The 23,198-nt window shown below is 37.0% G+C and overlaps 1 protein-coding gene across 5 annotated transcripts in view; it reads left to right on the forward strand.

Moving 5' to 3' along the window:
* AFG1L (AFG1 like ATPase) overlaps positions 1-23,198 on the forward strand; it is a 225,986-nt gene that overhangs the window by 73,845 nt on the left and 128,943 nt on the right. For 4 of the 5 annotated variants that reach the window (XM_059401156.1, XM_059401155.1, XM_059401159.1 and 1 more), the window contains exons 4-6: positions 629-680; positions 13,649-13,750; positions 14,990-15,120. In XM_059401156.1, coding sequence (XP_059257139.1) covers positions 629-680; positions 13,649-13,750; positions 14,990-15,120 — 285 coding nt within the window. The remainder of the gene's footprint in view (positions 1-628; positions 681-13,648; positions 13,751-14,989; positions 15,121-23,198) is intronic. The other variant, XM_059401157.1, reaches the window with a different exon arrangement.

A 23,198-nucleotide genomic window follows, 5' to 3' on the forward strand; every position in this document is an offset into this window, starting at 1 on the left:
GAGAGAGGGGGAAGCAGGCTCCCTGCCGAGCAGAGAGCCCAATGTGGAGCTCAATCCCAGGACCCTGAGATCATGACCCGAGCTTAAGGCAGAGGCTTAACCCACTGACCCACCCAGGCGCCCCTGAAGGTTCCATCTTAAGAGGTTGGTTGACTGGTGTGCTCTACCATAAGATGATCTAATAGAGACCAGTTATTTCTTTGGGAGAAATCCACACATAAGTACCTTCAGGTTTTTTTGTTTTTGTTTTGTTTTGTTTTCCAGGAGACGATTCAGTGTCTCTAGAAAAATTCTTCAGTTCTCTTGCTTGCTGGGAATGAGCGAGGAGGCTCTTACTGTTTGGGGAGCCCATTGAGGAAAGAGGGGGAAGATTACATAGTTACTAAATGATGTAGGGGATGTAAACTCAAGTTATGTGACTTCAGAGCCCTTGCTCTGGGCTGCTATGATTCTTACCTCCTATGTTAAAATGTAAGTTGGGCTTTGTAGCCTTTTACATCAAATATTTTGTACTTATTGTGTACAATAGCCCATTTTAGTTCTGTATCTGACAGTTAGGAACACTGTGTATATGATGATATTTAATTTTTTCCATGTTAGAGATTTATAATTTGTTCTTAATTTGCAGCTTTTTTCAAGGAGCAAACCTCCAAGGGGCCTGTATGTTTATGGAGATGTTGGTAAGTGTGTTAAAGTAAGTTTTGAGTGGTCCAAATAGGAGGTTCCTAGCTTTCATTCAGGGATATTTCTGTTTCCACCCTGCAGTCCACTACCAGCTAGGGAATAGGATGAGGCAAAGTAAAAGGGGGGGTGGGGAAGAAGGGGGTAGTTATCTTAGTTTTCATTTTTGCTTCTCACAGGGTGTGACAGTAGTTTAAAGCAAGATTACTTAGTGTGATAGAGTGCAGACATTGTTTAGTGTGTAAGCTGAGTTGATCTCAGGGAAGTGATCATCTATAAATAGGTTCTTAAATAAATCAGAATCTCATTGCTCAATTCTGTTTGACTCAGCTAATCCTTAAAATAAGCTGTTCTTTTGTACTTTTTTTTAATTAGCATGTAATGTATCATTAGCCCCAGGGGTACAGGTCTGTGTCTTTTTTACTTTTAATGTCCACTCATATTTTTACTCACAATTTAACCCTTGTCCTCAATTTAGTTATTATCTTTAGTTATTAGTGGATATTCTTAATGAATGAGTGGTTACGTTTCCTTGGTCTCCCACATCCATATATTGGGCACAAAGACTCACCTTTTCTTAGAAACCTTATGAGCTATTGCTTACTTTTTAGATTTTCCTAATGGGTCAATGTCTTGCTTCTTTTCCAATTTCATTCTTGGTGAAATTGTCTGTTTTTTTGGCGTGGATGTTTTGCCTTCAGTTTCCTTCCCTCTTAATTCTAAACCTCTCCATATTTACCCACCTTCTCTGACCTCATGACGGTAACTCTTACTTTATTTGGTCTTATTGCTTATCAATCAATTCTTTTATTTTCTTAGTCAAAATAGACATTTACATATAGCAAAATCAGTTTTGCTCCTCAGGTGATAAACCTCAGGCTCCCCTTACAGCCATAAAACCAATTTGCAACATGAGGAAGTTGTGGCAAAGGTTCTTAGTAAGAATTTCAGGACAAGAAAAACAATAGGAGCCTAGTAAGTCGTTACAGTGCCTTAAAGATCCAACTGTTTTTTCCTGGGTGCTCCCTCTTCTTAGTTGTTTTTGGATGCCTGTTTTATACTTACAGATTTAGCAAGTCTAATAAAAAGGATTGGTGAGCTCATAAACAAGTGAATGAGAGAGCTTGCCCCTTAAGATTCTTTATGTTCTTGGAGCTTACAGATTTGAAAACTGTCAAAGAAGCTCAAGCTGTTCTTTTACTTAGTTCATTGGCTAATTGGTATCTTTGAGAACAGCGCAGGCTTTCTTCTTATTTAGAAAGCAATTTATACCAGGTGCTTAAGCAGTTTTATGTGTCCACACCTTTGGGTACTGCTAGCAGCTCTCATTCTGTTGTCGTCTCCCATTCTTTGCCGCTTTGGAGAACATTTACTTCCTATACCTTCACTTTCATGTGTAGTCATTGCTAAAATCAACATCTTTGTTTCTCCTGTTACCTCAGCCACTTAACCATAAATGGAGATTGTTAGTAAAACACAACTTTCTACTTCTGCAAAAGGACTTAAAAAAAAAAAAAACTCCCAATAATACCTCAAACTTATAAAAGTTATTAGATTTTAGTTTGGAAAATACAGCCATGTGCTAATAAGTTGAGGGCAGGTGTGATAGATGTAATTCAGCTGAGTGCTTGAAAGAATTAGAAAGGATATGGTAACATCTGTGGTTGTTCACAGAACTGGGCGTGTGGCAACCTTTGGTTAAGAATGTCTTTACAGTGCAGACAGGGGAAGAGAAAGGAATTGTACAGTAGGAAGGGAAGTGAACATTTTGATGACTGCACTCAGTTTAGTTTAGAATACTTACAAAACAGGTAGTAGAAGAGGTCAGATTCTTATTTTGTGGGGGAGGAGGTGTTATCTCTCTGGGACAATACCCTCAGAATGTTCTCATAAGCTTGTTTGTGTTACGATTTTCCATTTTAGACTTGGGAAACAGGTGTTCAATATTGAAGACTACTCAATGGGAAAGATGTCTGTTCCGTAGTACCCCCTTCTGCTCCTTATTCCGTACTTGTCCTGGGCTCTGTCATGATGTCATGAGATCTGACTCAGATGGACCCTCAATCTAGGGAACCCCAATAGAGTTGATATGTAAACTGGAGGCATTATCATCAGTGATTCAACCTTGAAATGTTTTCATTAATAAAGTGCTTAGCGTGTCTCATGCAGAAGCCAAACACTGCAGTATGAGTGTTTTGTGGCTTCATTCTTATCCTATAGTTGGCTTTCTTCTCTTTTCTTTCTTAAGATTTTATTTATTTAGAGAGAGAGAGAGAAAAGGAGAGGGAGAGAACACGAACAGGGAAAGCAGCCCACAGAGGGAGAAGCAGGCTACCCACGGAGCAAGGAGCCCAATGCAGGACTCGATCCAGCCACCCTGGGATCATGAACCAAAGGCAGATGTTTACTGACTGAGCCACCCAGGCCCCCCAGTGTGGTTGGCTTTCTTACACCTAGGTTCCAGCTCTTGACTAGCGGACTGCTGTGGTGATGGCAGGGTTACTGATGCCTCCTGTACATTTGGAGAGAATCAAAGTCCATTTTTGTTTATGAGTCCCTTTTCTGCTGCCTCCTGGTTAAATTCTGGGCTTGGGTGAGGGCGGACCCAATTGCTCCCCTGGTTAAAAAAAGAACAAAAAAACTTCTCTTGAGAAAAACAGACGGTTTTATTTAGGATACTATAGAGACCAAAGCAAAATTGTGAAGTAGATAAAATTCAGTGTTGGTTTCTTCCTCACAGTTTTACAAAATCTGCCCTCATTCTTTTTTTTTTTTTTTTTTTTTTTAGATTTTATTTATTTATTTGACAGACGTAGGCAGAGAGGCAGGCAGAGAGGGGAAGGGAAGCAGGCCTCCCGCTGAGCAGAGAGCCTGACATCAGGCCTCTATCCCAGGACTCTGGATTCATGACATGAGCTGTAGGTAGAGGCCTCAACCCACTGAGCCACCCAGGCGCCCCGACATCTGCCCTCATTCTTGAGCTCACTTGACAAAGGTTATTGAGTATCTGCTGTGTGCCAGGCATTGTGTTGTTTCTGCGGATATAATGGTGAATAAAAGCAGACACAGCCTTTGCTTACCCAAAGCTTATAGATTCTTGCGATGGCTCTGAAATGTTTTTGAACATGACCCACAGTAAAAATATTTTTACATTCTGACCTAAATATGTATGTGTGTCTACGGGTGCACATATGCACACACACCCCTGAAAAATAATTTTATGAAAGAAAACTTACCTTTATATGTGATACATTTGGATATTTTCTATTCTGTTCTAGTCTGAAAAAACAATTCTAGTTGTAGAGACAGTTTGAAAAACACTGGTCTAGTGTCTCTAATATGCATTACTAAGTGTTGGCATGCTAGGTTTTGTTCCTGCTTTTCATCTTTTTGGGCCTTAGGATTTCTCATGCTGGACCTTCCACAGGGCACAGATTTCTCCTCTACCAGTTAAACTAAACTGCTTGGGCTCATATTATCCCAGGATCTGTCCTCTAGCTAAATGTCTGAACTACTTCTAAGCTGTTTCTATCTAAACTATTCTAAATTACTTGCTAAAATTTTAGTGGGTTCCATTAGTTGAGTAGGTTCCATCACTGATACATTTGCATATAAAAAGAGTCATCTAGTGGCACCGGTGTCGCTCAGCAGGTTAAGCATCTGCTTTCAGCTCTGGTCATGATCTCAGGGTCCCAGGATCGAGCTTTGTGTTGTGCTTCCTGCCCAGTGGGGAACCTGCTTCTCTATCTCCCTCTCCCTCTGCCCTCCCCCACCCCCACTGTGCTTGCTCTCTCTCTCTCAAATAATCTTTTTTTTTTTTTTAAAGAGTTTTCTAAGACTTAGCATTTCACTGAAACTTGGTATATATGAAATGGGACGTAGTGATCAAGCTGACCACTTGGTGATTTGGGGCAGAGAAATCTTTTAGCGTCTCTGAAATCCACCACACACAGGCTCGTGCCTACCATACTAAATCTAATGGTGCTTAGTATAGCCACATTGAAAGAATTTTACATTTTAGAAGGATCTTTGTTACCTTTTTCTTTCCTTTTTTGGTAGTGTCATACACTTAACATTTCCCTCATATTCTCCCTAAACACTGTTTGGTGCAGAGGAAAGGTATATCTACTAGTCTCTGTTAGAAGTAGAAAAAAAAAGTAGGTATTGGTAGAAATAAGAGAAAGAGTGAATACAAAAGAAGTAGAAATTTAATTACATACCATTTTCACACTCTAAAAATTAACATTATTTTAAATTTCATTAAGTAGTTACTCAGATTTCTAATTATGTCATAATGTTTGTTTTCAATATGATATTAAGTCTTTAGTCTCTTTGTGTGTGTGTGATGTCATACCACAAAGATGCATCAGCAAAATTCACACTGTTACACACACACACACACACACACACATATATATATACACACACAGACATACATATATAGACTAATTTGTCCTGTAGGATTTCCTACAACTTGGGCTTTGCTGATGCATTCCTGTGGTGTAATGTGTCTTTCAGCTCTGTCTTTTTCAAGATTGTTTTGGCTAGAATAGAATAGAATATGACTTTTGCTTTTCCACATATATTTTACAACTGTCGGGTTAATTTCCTTTAAAAAAAATCCTCCTGGGATTTTGATTGGGATTACATTCAATCTATAGATCAATTTGGAAAGAATTGATAACTTAAAATATTGATGTTTTTGATAAATACTGATTTAAAAAAAAAAAAAAAGATTAAGTCTCCCAATCTATGGGTATGGTATGTTTCTTCATTTTTAAAGATCTTTAATTTCTCTCAGTACTGTTTCATAGGTTGTAATGCAGAGTTCTGCCATATCTTTTGATAAATTTATTCCTGTGTTTTCTAATGCCACTGCAAATGGTATTATGTTTTAAAATTTTAATTTCCAACTCATTGCTGCTAGTAGTAAAATCAATTGATTTTTTTTGTGACCTTGCTATATTCAGTTATATACTCTAGTGGTTATTTGACAGATTTTTAGGAATTTTTATGTATACAGTCATGCTGTTGCAAATAAAGACAATTTTTCCTTTACAACGTGCATGTCCTCTGATTCTTTTTCTTGCTTTATTGCACTAACTAGGACTCCAGTTTAATGCTGAATACAAGTAGTTAGAATGAATATCCTTGCCTTGTGTGAAGTTTTAGGGTAGAAATGTTCAGTCTTTCATTAGTAAGTATGATGTTAATTGTAGGATTTAAAAAATATATATAAATTTTTCTTAATGTGGCAAAATAAATAACGTCAAATTTACCATTTTAGCCACTTTTACTTGTAAAGTTCAGTGGCACTAAGTACCTTGGCATTGTTTTGCAACCATCACACCTTCCATCTCCAGAACATTTTCATCTTCCCAGACTGAAACTCTGTACCTATAAGCAATAATTCCCCATTCCATATGCCCCTCCCTCCCAGGCCCTGGCAACCACCTTTTGATTTTCTGTCCTTGTAAATCTGACTACTCCAGGTATCTCATATATGGTGGAATCATATATTATTTAAATTTTTGTGTCTAGTTTATTTCACCTATTGTAGTTTCTTTGGGGTTCATTTATGTTGTAGAATTTGTCAGAATTCCATTACTTTTTAAGGCTGAATAGTATTCCAGCATATGCAACCAATTTTTAATCTATCCATCTGTTGATAGATGTTTGGGTTATTTTTATCTTTTGACTATTGTGAATAATACTGCTATATCTGTTTGAATCTGTGCTTTTAGTTCTTTTGTGCATATACCCAGAAGAGGAGTTGGTAGATCATGTGACCACTCTGTGTTTAATTTTTTGAGCAACTACTGTACTGTTTCCCACAGCAGCTGCACTATTTATATTCCCACCAGCAATGCACAAGGGTCCTCAATTTTCCACATCCTTACCAATATTTGTTATTTTCTTCTTAAAACAGTAATAGCCATCTAATGGATGTTGAAGCGGTAGCTCACTGAAGTTTTTGATGTGCATTTCTCAAATGATTATTGATGTTGAACATCTTTTCATTGTAGGTTTCTTCTTGTATTTGTCCTTTATGAGTTTGAGAAGTATGCTTCTTTTCCTAGTATGCTGAGAGATTTGATCACAAATGTGAGCTGGCTTTTGTCAAACATTTTTTCAAATGTGATGATTATATGGTTAATATATATATTGAATTTTATTTTGATAAGGAGTTATTTACATGCCAGCTTGATTCATTTAAAGTTGTTTTTTTCTTTGTTTTTTTTTTTAAGTAGACTCCATACTCGGAATGGAGCCCAGTATGGGACTTGAACTCACAACCCTGGGGTCAAGACCTGAGCTGAGATATAGAGTAGTATGCTTAACATACTAAACCACCCAGGCACCCCTGAAGGATTATTATTATTATTTTTAAATAGAGATCACAAGTAGGCAGAAAGGCAGGCAGAGAGAGAGAGAGAGAGAGGAGAGGAGGAAGCAGGCTCCCACCCTGAGCAGAGAGCCTGATGCGGGCCTCAATCCCAGGACCCTGGGATCATGATCTGAGCCGAAGGCAGAGGCTTTAACCCACTGAGCCACCCAGGTACCCCCTGAAGTATTTTTTTAATTGAAATTTTTATTGAGATAATTATAGATTCATACTTGTAAGAAATAATTTGGAGATATCTGTGTACACTTTACTCATTTCCCCTCAAAAGTAACATTTTGCAAAACTATAGTATAAATATCACAAACAGTTCACTTATCTTATTCAAATTTCTTGTTTTACTTGTACTCATTTATGTGTCTGTATTTAGTTCTGTACAATTTATCACGGGTGTAGGTTCATGTATTTACTGCCATAGTATTTACCGCTGGTGAGAGAACTGGTACTGACCAGTTCTGAGAGAACTGGTCAGTACCAGTTCTCTCATCAGCATTCCCTCGTGTTGCTCATAATTTTGTAGCTGTACCTATTCACCCTCTTTAAGTCCTGGCAACCATCGGTCTGTTCTCCATTTCTAAAATTCCGTCATTTCAAAAATGTTACATAAATGGAAAAGTACATAACCTGTTGAGATTTTTTTTTTCCCCACTCAGTGTAATTTCTTAGATCCAAGTTGTTGCATGAGTTTAGTATCTCTGGAAATTACTCATTTTAGTTTCCTGGTGTCCGTTCTTTACCTCACATCATAGAGTATCACCCCAACGTGAGCAACTAGTATTCAGCCAAAGACTTAAGAGTACCCACATGTTGATTTCTGGAGCTCTTCTTCATAGATAGCTTCCTCCTCCCTGGCACTTTGCTTTGCAAATTTCACTGGCGTTAGACTCCCATAATTCTGACCTTTCATAACCCAAGTCTAGGTGTTTTCCTTGGAGTCCTGTGCAGCAGGAGTTCTGTGCAGCCATCTGGAGGGTGCCTCTAAGACCAAAGCTGTAGGGATACAGGGCTCATCTTGTTTTTTTCTCCTATCAGGGATCAGAGTCTTGTATTTTTATTTTCCAGTGTTTGAAAATATTAATTTCATCCAGTTTTCTAGTTGTTTATATTGGATGGCAAGTCTGGGAACAGTTACCCTCACACAGTCTCTCAAAAGTTTTCATTTTCTTGATACACATTGCTAAGCTTTTCTTACTCCAAGGTGATACACATGTTCACACATTTTACCTTCTGGGTTTTTCATATTTTTTAGCACCTTTGATTCATCTGAATTTAATTTTGGTGTGAAATGTGAGGGTAGGAATCTAGTTTTTTTTTTTTTTTTCAAATGGCTGGGCATTTGTCGTTAGCAATTATTTTTTTCATATACAGTTATGATAAATCCTTTGGTCTGCTTAATTGCTTTAGTTGACTTAAAAAAAAATCCAGTATCATTCAAGTATAATTTCTCTAATTTCATAACACATTTTTATTGTGTAGTTAGTTTCTCTTCTTTTCCTCCTTGCCTTCCCCTCCTCGATTACTTGCTTATTCTTTTTTTTTAAAGTTTTTATTTATTTATTGACAGAGAGAGATCACAAGCAGGCAGAGAGGCAGGCAGAGAGAGAGGAGGAAGCAGGCTCCCTGCTGAGCAGAGAGCCCGATGTGGGGCTCGATCCCAGGATCCTGAGATCATGACCTGAGCCGAAGGGCAGCGGCCCAACCACCGAGCCACCCAGGCGCCCCACTTGCTACTTATTCTTGATTTAGAGTATTTTTGGCTCTTTTAATTTTTTTATTTTAAGTTTTTTTTTTTTTTTTAAGATTTTATGTATTTGTGGGGAGAGGAGAGAGAGAGAGAGAGAGCAAGCACAAGCAGGGGAGTAGCAGGCAGAGGGAGGTGCAGGCTCTCTGCTGAGCAAGGAACCCAATGCAGGGCTCGATCCCAGGAGGTTGGGATCATGACCTGAGCCGAAGGCAGATGCTTAACTGACGGAGCCACCCAGGTGTCCCTTTTTTGACACTTTTTAAAGAGGGGCGCCTGGGTGGCTCAGTGGGTTAAAGCCTCTGCCTTCGGCTCAGGTCATGATCTTAGGATCCTGGGATCGAGCCCCACATCGGGCTGTCTGCTCAGCACGAAGCCTGCTTCCTCCTCTTTCTCTCTGCCTGCCTCTCTGCCTACTTGTGATCTGTCAAATAAATAAATAAATAAAATCTTAAAAAAAAAAAAAAAAGAAAATAGCCACTCAGGAGAATTTTTTAAAGTGTGGGTGCTTTTATTTTATTCAGATGTTAAGTACTTTATTTTTTAACAGTTAATTGTGGTTCTTAGATATCATGTAGTATCAAAACATACTGATCCACTTCATTTATTTTACTGGGTATATACTATTTTATTATATGAATGTTACTCAATTCACTTAATGAGTTGCTTATTGCTAGACTTTTATTTATTTATATTTTTAATCAGGAGATTGACTTTAGGATCATGTTGTTGAGTTATTTCTAAATTGATTTTGATTGGGATTGCACTGAGCTTTAAAATAATTTAGGGAGCAAAAATATCCTTACAGTATTGATTTTGGTTCTGAGTATTTTTAAATACTTGTCTACCTTTTGATTGACATTGCCAAACTGATTTCCAAAAGAGTTGGTTTTATACGATCACCAGAAGTATATTAGAGTGTTTTCCTACATCTTCACCAACATAAAAATGGTATATCATGAGTATTTTTTACTTGTATTCCTTTTATTTCTGGTAGAATTAAACTTTTAAAAATGTGTTTAAAGCTATTTATATTTTTGTGTGATTTGACTACTCATGTGTTTTTGTACTTGATCATCTTTTTATCTTTCCCCTGTTAAATCTGTCCTGTTTGGTATTCTTTCAATTGTAGTGGCGGGGAAAAAAAGCTAGTTGAATTAGCTGAACCGGGGGAGAAATTTAATGGCTGGTTTAATTATGGAGTTGAATAGTGGTCCAATTCAGCTGTGGGCAGATCTATATTTAATATATAAGTAATATTTTTAGAATCTCTCTCCCCTTCCCTCCATTTCCTTTTTCCTTCACCTTTTGGTTCTGCTTTTCATTCTCGTTCATAGTTTTGTCATTGGCTTCATTCTTGGTCCAGTTTTTTACTGTTTAGATTTCTGGAGTTTTCTAGGTTGCTCCTTTAAAAAGAGAAGAGAAGATTCTCATTTTCAGAATTCACATTAACTGCCTCTAGAAGGACACCTACCTGACTGAGTCATGTGCCCCTTACAGGGCCAACTACAGTGTATATGGTATAGGGGTATTTTGATTGGCTCATTCTATGATTGATATTCTCTTAGAATCATGCTAAGTATAGAAATTTTCAAAAGTAAGAGATTTAGGACAGACCAAAAAAACCCCAAAACACCACTATAGTTTTTAAGAGCTCTTCATATTTAAAGATATGTAAGGCTAGTCTTTCAAGTTTCATGAAGACAGGGATTTTTTTTTTTAATTTATTTTTTATTTATTTTTGGCATAACAGTATTCATTATTTTTTCACCACACCCAGTGCTCCATGCAATCCATGCCCTCTATAATACCCACCACCTGGTACCCCAACCTCCCACCTACCCATCAATTCAAACCCCTCAGATTGTTTTTTAGAGTCCATAGTCTCTCATGGTTCACCTCCCCTTCCAACTTCCCCCAACTCCCTTCTCCTCTCTAACACCCCATGTCCTCCATGCTATTTGTTGTACTCCACAAATAAGTGAAACCATATGATAATTGACTCTCTCTGCCTGACTGATTTCACTCAGCATAATCTCTTCCAGTCCCGTCCATGTTGCTACAAAAGTTGGGTATTCATCCTTTCTGATGGACGCATAATATTCCATAGTGTATATGGACCACATCTTCTTTATCCATTCATCCGTTGAAGGGCATCTTGGTTCTTTCCACAGTTTGGCGACCATGGCCATTGCTGCTATAAACATTGGGGTACAGATGGCCCTTCTTTTCACTACATCTGTATCTTTGGGATAAATACCCAGGAGTGCAATGGCAGGGTCATAGGGAAGTTCTATTTTTAATTTCTTGAGGAATCTCCACACTGTTCTCCAAAGAGGCTGCACCAACTTGCATTCCCACCAACAGTGTAAGAGGGTTCCCCTTTCTCCACATCCCCTCCAACACATGTTGTTTCCTGTCTTATTAATTTTGGCCATTCTAACTGGTGTAAGGTGATATCTCAATGTGGTTTTAATTTGAATCTCCCTGATGGCTAGTGATGATGAACATTTTTTCATGTGTCTGATAGCCATTTGTATGTCTTCATTGGAGAAGTATCTGTCCATATCTTCTGCCCATTTTTTTTATATGATAATACAGGGATTTTTGTCTGTTATGTTTACTTCCAGATCCTGAGCACCCAGGATAGGTCCTCACGTGTGGTATTCAGTAACAATATATTGATTAATAAATAAGGATATTAATTTTATTTATAGTGATTTTGATATTCAGAAGGTTAAATTTCATGTAGCCATTTTTGCCTTTATGATTTTTTTTTGCTTTTATCTCCAGAAGTTTTTTATATAATGGTCTTGTTATATTTTAGGCCTGTTTTCTTAAGGAGGAGCACAAAGATTACATTTAAATATATATTATTCACATTTTTGGTTAGATCATGACTTTTTTTCTGGATCTACAAGTATACTGTCTTTCATGCAGAAGAGTTTAAAATTTTATTAAATTTTTGCATTAATGTAATGATTTAAATCTGCTGCCACTCAGTGTATAAAGAAATATTATATTAAAATTTTTAAAAAGATTTTATTTATTTATTTGACAGTCACAAGCAGGCAGAGAGGCAGGCAGAGAGAGAGGGGGAAGCAGGCCCTCTGCTGAGCAGAGAGCCTGACTCGGGCCTCGATTCCAGGTCCCTGAGACCACGACCTGAGCCGAAGGCAGAGGCCCTCCCCACTGAGCCACCCAGGTGCCCTATATTAAATATTTTTGCAAAAAAATTTCCCTTTAAATCAAATTGGTTTCTTCATTAATGACCATATGTGTTTGGTGAATTGTATTTTCATATACAAAAAACTTTCTGGTGATTCAGATAAGCATGGGCTCAAAGTCCTGTGGAATGGAGGAAAGCCAAATAGATTTAAGACTTAGGTCTCACATCTTGAGCTACCTGTGACTACTTGCAGCTCCTGTGAGGTGCAGCTGTGCACTGGGGTGGGCTGGTGCTGGGGGAAGCCGTGAAGATCGGGGGCAGTACCAGCCTGTCCTGGCCTGCTGAGGAATGCTGGGTCTGACCCGAGCTTGCATACTACCCATGTCCCCAAAGTTCTGGGCTTTCTGCGAGGGAAGAAGACTTTCTGTGCATACTTTGTTAAATGTGACTCTTTGATTACTAAAGCATTCACAATGGCTAAAAGTTTCAGTGTTGAAAATTAGGCAATGAAATTACAAGGCTTAATGGTTTCAGTTTCTTTAATTTGAAAGATTAATGTTCTCAGCTTTTTAAGAACGTGTTCTATCTTAAGGACACGTTCTTAAAAACCTAAAACAAAGGAAGCATAGAAAAAGAAGTGACAAAGCAAGAAACAGACTGTTTTTTGGGAAGATTTATTTATTTATTTATTTGACAGAGAGAGAGAGAGAGAGATCCCAAGTAAGCAGAGAGGCAGGCAGAGAGAGAGGGGGAAGCAGGCTCCTTGCCAAGCAGAGAGCCCAATGGGTGTCTTGATCCCAGGACCCCAGGATCATGACCTGAGCAGAAGGCAGAAGCTTAACCCCCTGAGCTACCCAGGCACCCCAAGAAACAAACTTTTAACTATTGAGAATAAACTGATGGTGGTCAGAGGGGAGGTTGGTGAGGAATGGGTGAAATAGGTGATGGGGGTTAGGGAGGGCGCTTCTCATGATGAGCACCAGGCCATGTATGAAGTGTTGAGTCGCTATATTGTATGTGGAAAAACTAATATTACACTGTATGTTGACTATACTGTAACTAAAATAAAAGACTTAAATAGAACATAGTATCAACATTTATAAAGGAAATACTGTAGGATACACAAAGAGAAATAAAGATAAACCTACCCAAAAAAGTGTTAAAATTGACAATTTTGCAGTTCTAACATACATCTGTTATTTATTTTCAGCATTTATGTTAGATACTAATCTTTATTTTTTTATTTTTCATCTTTGAATTTCCCAAAGACTGCTCCTCTTGCTTATTATGGCCCAATAAATATTTACTTAATTGATTAAGTTATTTTATTCAGATTGGTGTCTTTTGGAAGAGCAACTAAAGAAAGAATAATCTATAGCTCTTGCTGGTAGATTTACACAGTTTTGTGGGGGAAATTGTCCCTGTAATGTTAAGTAAATGTTGTATTTTCTAATAATAGGATTTTGACAGAAAATAGCAATATCAACATTTTAGTTTTAGCTCCTTTAACATAAAAAATAAACACTCCTTTCTAAAAAAGTAAAATAGTCCTAAGCTTTCCAGTAGAAGAGTGTGGTTTCATTATCCCAAAGCTAATGAACAATCATTAGAGCAATCAGTTACATACTGTTTAATAGTTGTTTTTTTTTTTAAGGTACAGGGAAAACAATGGTGATGGACATGTTTTATGCTTATGTGGAGATGAAGAGAAAGAAGCGGGTTCATTTTCATGGTTTCATGCTAGATGTTCATGAAAGTAAGTGAAATGGTCTAAAAGAAGGGATTTTTAAGTGGGCAAACATCACAAAACAGTCATCATCTTTCAAAAAATTCTTAATCTTTCAAATCTTTTAAAAAAGTAGCGTGCTTAAAGTGAGGTTTTATTTGGTTTCATTTGTTTTGTGCTATCACGAAACAACTCATGGTGTATTTAACGTTGGTTTTATTTATTTATGTATTTTAAAGGTTTTGTTTATTTATTTGACACACAGAGATCACAAGTAGGCAGAGAGGCAGGCAGAGAGAGAGAGGAGGTAGCAGACTCCCTGCGGGGCACAGAGCCCAATGCGGGGCTTGATCCCAGGACCTGAGACCATGACCTGAGCCAAAGGCAGAGGCTTTAACCCACTGAGCCACCCAGGTGCCCCATAACATTGGTTTTAAAGACAACTTCAGTACTTCCCATTAAGAGAGGAGAGGTTACTAAATGAAGGTCAGGTATTTTCTCTTTCTACTAAGGATCAATAAGAAATGTTAAAAACTCACTTATTTCAAGAAATCCTTCTAGGTTAGGTCCTTTCGTCTTGGTCACCATGGCAGGTAGGCATTCATGTGTGTGTATGTGTGCCTTACTGCTTTGTCTGAGTTCTCAGGTTATTTTGGTTGTGCGTTATTTGTCTACCCGCTATACTGTAAGCTCTTCAGGGCATTAGAAGAAAAATATTTTTAATTTATTTTAAATTTTAATTTAAAATAATTTAAAATAATTTAAAATTTTTAATTTATTTCTAATTAGAAGAAAAATATTTTTCTTCTAATACTTCCAGGGTTTAGTACACATAAAGGGAGTGAAGTGGGATTGCCTAGAGATAAAGGAAACATCCTGATGACGTATGCCAGACGTAAGCAGGATCACCTCCTCTGCCCACATCCCTGAAACCCTCCACAGTAAGGCTGATGATCTGTTGATCCGCCTAGTTACCATCTTGTCATTAGGCTGTCACTTTGTCATCTCGGAAGTGACTGAAGGGTGGGGATGGAATGACTGTAAAGTATCCTTGCAACCTCGGGAATGCATGAAGAAGTGAACAACTTATTTTGAGGTTGAGAAAATACAACTGGTTTTCAGTGATCACATTTGATTTTATGTGGCCTTTAAACTTAATTTTGATGTTCACACTAAGGCTTCATTTAGAAATTTAAAAGATACATTATAGTTGCCTAAAATATACAATTAATACAGTATTTGATTTGTGTTTAATTTCATCCATTAAAGGAATACACCGCCTTAAACAGAGTTTGCCAAAAAGGAAACCGGGATTCATGGCTAAATCATATGACCCAATAGCCCCCATAGCTGAAGAAATCAGCGAAGAAGCATGTCTCCTGTGTTTTGATGAGTTTCAGGTAAGGTAGAGGTTTTCATAGATGTGGAATGGTATTCTGAATGACATGTGAAGATTTAAATTCTGTTCCTGATTTTACGATTGTTTTATAAATTGCTTTGATACCCCTTATGACTTTATTTTACTGTCTAGTCCAGGGATTAGCAAACTGGCTCACACAGAGCAAATCTGGCCTATCTGCTTGTGTATGGCCGGTGAGAAAGGAATGATTTTTATATATATATATATATATATACATATATATATACATATATATATATGTATATATATATATATATATGTATGTATTTTTTTTTTTAAGATTTTATTTATTTATTTGACAGAGAGAGAAATCACAAGTAGGCGGAGAGTCAGGCAGAGAGAGAGAGAGAAGCAGGCTCCCGCTGAGCAAAGAGCCCGATGCGGGGCTCGATCCCAGGACCCTGAGATCATGACCCAAGCCGAAGGCAGCGGCTTAATCCACTGAGCCACCCAGGCGCCCCATGATTTTTATTTTTATTTTTATTTTTTTTTTTGATTTTTATATTTTTAAAGGGTCTTTTAAAAAAGAAGAAAATGCAACAGAGACCGCTAGTGGCTTACAGAACCTAAAATATTTACTACTCAGCTTTTTATAGCAAACGTTTGCCCACTCCTATGTTAGAATCATGGATTTATATTGTACCTGAACCATGGTGGTGATAATGTCATGATTACAAAATAATGTCTTTAAAGATGTTTGTGCAGTTTTTTTTAAGTGTTATATTAAAAAAAAAACAAGTGATTAACACATCTCATTTAAGTCTCACAACTTGTTTATGATGACAGGAGGGAGTTAGCCTTAGTTGAACTTTTAGAGTTTCTGCTAGTTTTAGGATTCTCTGAAATTGTGCCTTTAAATTGGTAATAAGTTATTTTCTGATTTTTTATTTCTTATGAGAGCAAATATGGCATGCAGGCAAATGCCAGGTCTTATGCTTTTTCTGTATCCCAGTGTTTAATAATAATAATAATGATAATAATAATAAATGCTCTAGGTTAAGAATTACTTCCTCTTTATTTGCTTTCTTTTAATGGTTCTGAAATGTAGTAGTTGATTTTTCTATAATGCTTACCATAAGAGCAACTGATTATTGGAATGAAAATAGAAAAATCCACAACTATTGAATATAAGCTTAAAAATAGGGCTTCTCACCCAGAGCTTTTGAGTATTTCTGGAGCTGAGTGCTGTGTCTGATTGCCTAGAATAAAGGTCCAGAGAACTTTGAAGGGGTAGGAAGCTAACATTTATTTTGTGCCTATTCTGTGGTGGGCCTTGGGTGAGTCACACACGTTATTTAAGCTTCACAACACATTTGTGATGAAGTAAGGGGACTGTCCTAGTTGAATTGTAAAGCTTCTTACAGTTTTAAGAGTCTCTGAAATTATGCATTTAAACTGGTAGCGAGTTATTTCTTATTCTTCTGTGTTTAAAAACCTGCTTTGTTGGGAAGATAAGATGGCCAGGTTGTCTTTATCTCAATTGAGGCATGATAGGTCTTTTTTAGCAACTTGATGTAGTTACCTAACAATGGTCTCAATTTACGATAGATGAGAAAGAAGAACTTTCACCAGGAATGGTGTTACACTGAGCCATCTGGGGAGGAGGAATCTTTCTTTCTTTCTCCTTTCAGTCATATTAAGACAGCCTGACATTTACCACCTTTTTGGTTTTTTTTTTAAGATTTTATTTATTTATTTGTCAGAGAGTGAGAGAGAGAGAGACAGCACAAGCATGGGAAGTGCAGGCAGAGGGAGAAGCAGGCTCCCCACTGAGCAAGGAGCCTAATGTGGGACTTGATCCCAGGACCCTGTGTTCATGCCCTGAACCGAAGGCAGATGCTTAACTGACTGAGCCACACAGGCATCCCACCACCTTCTACAAAGGTCTTCCAAAGAAGGGCTTATGTTCTGCTCTGAAGAAGTGTACCAAGCACACTAATGTGTTGCATAAAGAGAAGGGCCTTGTTTAGTACTGAGTTAACGGTTATGTTGTCAACAGTAAAAGTCAGTGATAAATCAGTGAAGGCCATCTCTTGTTTTCTCATTATGATCTCTTAATCACATTATCGCCAAAAAATCTTGAGTTAGCACAGTTAAATTTTTGATTAGGACATTGAAGTTAAATTTTTAAAAAAGTATATTAATACCTAGACTTTGTATATGATTCATGGTTTACAAAGTGTTTTTATATATATAAAATCGTTATTCATTTGATTCTATAAAATAGGGGTGCCTGGACATCCCAGTCATTAAGTGTCTGCCTTTGACTCAGGTCATAATTCCAGGGTCCTGGAATCGAGCCCCGCATTGGGCTCCTGCTCCTTCCTCTCCTATTCCCCTGCTTGTGTTCTCTCTCTCGCTGTATCTCTTTCTGGCAAATAAATAAGTAAAATATTTTTTAAAATTCCATAAAATGGTTATTATATTCATGTAGATGAGGAATATTGAGGCATCAGAATTTCCTTGGTATCATATAAAAATCATGACCTTTAGCGTAAAAATTGTAAATTTTAAAACATTTGGAGTAAAGATTGGTCTGTTGCTGTGACAAGCAGACCATCGGCAAGACTATTTAAGAAGGTTAAGACCCGAGGACAATTTGATGGTGCAAAAGAGATCCTCAGAGAATTAATGGCAAGCAAGGCCAAATTACCCATTAGGTGTATTAGGCACAGTACTTAGGGACCATGATACTTTCAGGGGTCCATGAAAATATTTTAATTTTTTTTTAAATTTGCAGAAAAAAATGAACATATCATAATGAATTCAGCCTGAATCTCTATATATTTTATACCAACCCAGTCATAAAATATTACTTATGAATGTAAACACACATATTTTCAAATGCATTTTCTTTTCTTTCTTTCTTTCTTTTTCTTTTTTTTAAAAATATTTTATTTATTTATTTGAGAGAGAGTGCGCCTGTTCACATGAGCTGGGGAGGTGGGGGAGGGGCAGAGGAGAGGGAGAAGCAGACTCCCTGCTAATCACGGGGCTAAATGCTGGACTTGATCTTAAAAATTTTAAGATCTGAGGACCCCAGGATCATGCCCTGAACATGAAGAGTTAAGTGTCAGACACTTAACCGACTGAGCCACCCCTCTTGAGGTACCCCTCAAATGCATTTTCTCATTGAGGAGAGGACTCATGAAGGTAGAAATGCTTAAGACCCATGAAAGTCATAATGCCACCCCAATATTGAAGCCCTAACAGAAACCTCTCTGGTTGCACTGGGTGTTCTCCATTGAGTTCAGATTTCAGAGTGTTCAATGCATGGTTGGGAAGAAGGCAACAAAAGCAACTCTCAGAATGCTTGTGTTCTAAATGAGTGGGTCTTGCAACAGAAAGGCAAGCAATAAAAATGATTTTTCAAATTACATCTTAACTATAAAGGAGATCAAGGTGGGGGATCGGCCCCTCAGTTGTAAAATGTTGCTTGCTAACAAAGAGAGAGTCGATATGACCGAGTGGTCATCGCCTGCCCCGTCCAGAGTTGGTTTGATGTTCATTCATTTGTTTACTCATCCATCCCAGTTGCCTTAAATAAAGAGCCTTATCCCATACTGTAGGACCCGATCTGACCCACAGTCAAATGGACCATGTCTGGACATCTGATCTCTGAATACCAAGCCTACAAGCTTGCCAGCAACATTGCACTTGTGTGGTGGGCCCCGGGGATTGGGCCCGTCATGTCTTCTGTCTTGTGTCTCTGAACTAAAAGGCACTGAGGTCAGGTCCCACATGATAATGAAGCAGGAACAAAGACACATAGGAAATAACTGATTCACATTAGTGGGGAGGGCTACAAGGCTGCTCCCTGGACAGCTGCTGAGGTCTCCAGAGCTGCGCGGCTCCCGTTCCCAGCAGGTGTTATCCGTGCTGTTCGCATCCTGGAGTCTCCAGTAAACCCCTTTACTTTGGCTCAGTCTCCTGTGCCGATTGCTTGCAAACAGCCTTGATGGGGTTGGATCTGGGAACCAGAGCTAATGGTGGATGTTATACCAAATGCTTCTTTCCCACTAGGGCTCTGACGAAGATATGCTCAGAGATACTAAAACCAGACTGAATATCAAATTGATTGCTTTTATTTGATGACAAATGCTACTGGAATGTAGCATTCTATTACGTTAGAGTTGACAACATGAGAGAACGCTCTGCCTTTGAACAGAGTTGGCCTGCATGTCCTAGGATGAAAAATATTAGTGGTTTTGTTCTTTTATTTCCTCTGCAATTCCAGCCTCCAAGCCTGGAGTTTACCGCTATATGTGAGAAAAGGCCAATTATCTGTATATACCCACTGTTGAGAAGAACCAGAGAAACTAAGAGTGTAAGGGGAAGAATATGTCCACTAAGGACAGAGGTGATCCCTGAGCAGAACCTGGATCTCCAAGTTCAATATCTGGACTGTCTTCTACTGGTTTTAGAAAAGTTCCTCTAGCATACCAAAACTGGATTTTTTGCTAATCTAGATCTCTTCTTGTATCCTTTTTCTAAAATTCAGAGGTAAAAGGATACCCCCAAAATATTGCTGTAGCAGCACTCTGGTTCCCAACATCCACATAATTTAGAACAAAAAAGCAGAGCCTTTGCACTGAAATTTCTGCCTGGGGCATTCTCCCCCACCGCCTCCCTCCCCCAAAGAGTCTCTCACTTCTTCAGATCTTTCCTGAGTTATCTCCTTAACAAGACCTAGTCTTATAAAATTGTGGTTTGCCATTAATCAAAGTCCCTTATTGTCCTTTTTAAAACCATTCTTAAAAAAAATAACATACATCACCTTCTGACATGTATATATATATTAATTATATTTACTGTTTATTAGATATATATTATATGTATAATAATGTACTCCTGAAGGCAGAAATCTTTGTTTTGGTAATTGATGTATCTCAGATGTCTAGAACAATGTTTGAGGATGAGTGAATGCGTAATCATGAGTAAAAGAATGAATGAATAAATCCTAGTACCAAACGATAAATATTGAGGTAGTCTCTCAAATAAGTCCTACTTCCATATATATAGAATAGTATCTCATAATTTTCCTGTCAACATTCTGATATATCTTCACATTTTTTGTCTAATAGATGAAAAATGGTAGGTCTTTGTTTTAATGTATATTCCTTAAGAAATAATATAGTTGAAATTTTTCTACATTTGTTTAGTAACTAGTTAAAATTCATCTTTTATGAATTATCTGAGACAATGCCATTTATTGGAATGCTTACATCCCACCTATTATGTATATTCTGTTATAACATTAGTTATTGTTTGAGTACTATGTGCCTATGCTCTTAACTACTGTGCTGTGTACTGTTCCCATCTACAGCTAAAATTCAATACAGCTATATATAAATAGCATGTAATTATACTAGGATATATACCATACACAGATAATAGTCCTAGCTAACATTTCTTGAGGATTTACTGTAAGGATCGTAACAATTTTGCAGAATAGATATTATTACTACCTTCATTATACTGATAAGGAAATAAAGAGTCAGAGAAGTTAACTAACTCGTCTAAGGTAACACAGCTGGTAACTCAGTTTGAATTCAGCATTAGTGCTCTAATGCACTAGTAGTAACAGCAATGTTACATGTTCTCTTTGGCATATGATGTCTTGTATTATGTATTTAAATATACAGATCTGGAGCTGGATAGACTTTTAGTAGATGTTTTAATAATAGGACGTAAAAATTATCCTTAAGCCTATTAATCCTGGTACAGTACACTGCTGATTTACTAGAAAAGAATTTTTTAGGCACTTTACTTTTAACAATTGTATGTCTACAATCACCACTTCACTTCTAAAATTGAATCCTCTTAGTTCTTGATTTTTAACTAGGTATTATTGGCCTTTAGGTGGTGTTAATTAATATAATATTTATTTTACTAGGGAGCTGAAAGAGAATTATTGCTGCTTAAAAACAAGAATACATGTGTTCTTGAATCTGGGGAATTTTTGTGTTATGTTTTGGCAGCATTCAGATTACATTTGCAGAATGTATTCCTCATTAGCTTGGTTATTTCACTAAGTATAGCATTTCAGTTTTGCCAGATTGTCAAATATACTACATTCTGTTTGAGAAATTTGTCTTGGTAGGTTGTTTTTATGTGTTCTAGTTGCTAAGATAAAAGAGCAGCTTTTCCTCAAAGTTTTCTTTAGGGTCTTTGTTATGTTGACTTTGAATATTTACATTTTTTTGTTGTTGTTAACCCGTTTATGATTCTGAAGGTATAATACTGAAAGAAACTGATTTTTCTTCTTGAAAGTTATTTTTTCCTCTCTCTTTCAGGGCCACTGGATAGATGTTTTACTAATAGAGTGTAAAAAAAAAAAAAAGAATTCTGATGAGCAGAATATCATGCAAAATTCTCCTCTATAAGCTATCAATATCATTTAAAAAATAGTTTTGACCGTTTTTGTAAAACAGGAAAGCTATTAAAAACTGCTAATAAAAAATAGGTGCTTATTTTTGTGCTAATACTAATTACTGATAATGCATGCTTATGTTTGTCACTCATTACATGGCACTGTACCAATCAGTGGTGACTGAGACTCAGACACTTACATATGTAAATTAACCATTAGATTTTTTTTTTTCTTTTTTACTTAAGTGAGTCATAATGGAAAGCAACTCTAGGTCATAAAAAATCTTTTCTCTTTAATGCTAATGAAATGTCTCCCCCTCTCTGTATTAGCAGACTACCCTTATTGGTAATCTGTAGCCTTCTCTTTTGTTCTTGGTGGTAATGAAATGCCGGGTGCTAAAAAAGCCCGCTCTCCAAGAATGTGTGGCCAATTGTCTTCTGTTCACTTCTACTGTAAAATTACTGTTCCCCAGCAAAGCTGAGCAAGTGCAGGGACAAGATCAAAAGAGTATACATTGGCACCCGGCTACCCCAAGTGACTCCTGCTTTATTAATTAGCCATAGCTTCTCCAAGTTAATTTACTCTGGTAGAGCAAAGACATTTTGTAATACAAAAACAACAAATTATGATTCAACCACAAGTCTTTATTGTTTGCTTTTCTTCAACTTCCAGCTTAAACCTTTGCACCATTAAAAGCTAAATGTCTCTTCACTTTTCTAAACTGTAGGGCACAAAAGCTGTTTTTAATTTTTTTTTCAAAACCATTGAAATAGATAGTCAAATGACCATTTTTATTTTCTAAAATTGGACAACTTTTAATTGATAGCATTCTCTTTCAAAGTCAATGTATTGGGAATCCAATTTAAAAGTGCACTAGCTTCTAAAATTTGCAAGCTTGTTTGCTTTCTCATCAGAAATGCCACTGGTGTCTAAGCATTTGAAAAGGGCCTTCTCTGTGAGTATTTTTGCGGAAGCAAAATTTGACAGTGATCCTAAGCTCCAAATTAAATATCACTTTCCTAAATAATTAAATAGTACGACTTTCCTTTTCATTTTATTCACCACTCTCTAATTTCCTGAAGTCTTTTTAATTTAAGGAATCTTCAGGAGTTTTTTAGTTAATGTTTTAAAATTATAGCCTAGACAGCAAAAAAAGACCAAAAAAAAAAAAAAAAAAAAAGCTCTGCACATCCCTGTTTCCTGGTTTGGTTTGGTTTTTGTTCAAGTGGGAAAGGAATAATGAAACTTTTGCATAAAACATCAGCTGAAAAGAGAAAACTGACATAGACCTGAGTAAGCCAGGTGGTTGGTTGTTGTGTTATACAGCCTCTTAGTTGGTAACTTTAAGTATTTTTATCTAATTTGAAAGAATTCCCCCAATTTCTATGCTCTAACATAGTTTAAAAATAACAATGATTTTTATTGTATGATATGTTTTGTGAATATAAAACAGATTTTATTATGATGATCTAAAATGCTATTAGAGATCAAAATATTTTTACTTGAAAAGTATCTAAAACCCATATTATTAAATTTTTAAGGGAAGGTGCAATGATTAATATCTACCTTCACTATACATTTGATTTTGAACTCAACTTCCTTCCCTCCTTAATTTCTCTGTTTCTTTGTGACTTTAAAAAGCGTTTTAAAAAGTTAGTAAGCTTACTTGTTAATTGTGGATTTTT

The sequence above is a fragment of the Mustela nigripes genome, chromosome 5 (assembly GCF_022355385.1).
Source record: "Mustela nigripes isolate SB6536 chromosome 5, MUSNIG.SB6536, whole genome shotgun sequence".
Lineage (NCBI taxonomy): Eukaryota > Metazoa > Chordata > Mammalia > Carnivora > Mustelidae > Mustela > Mustela nigripes.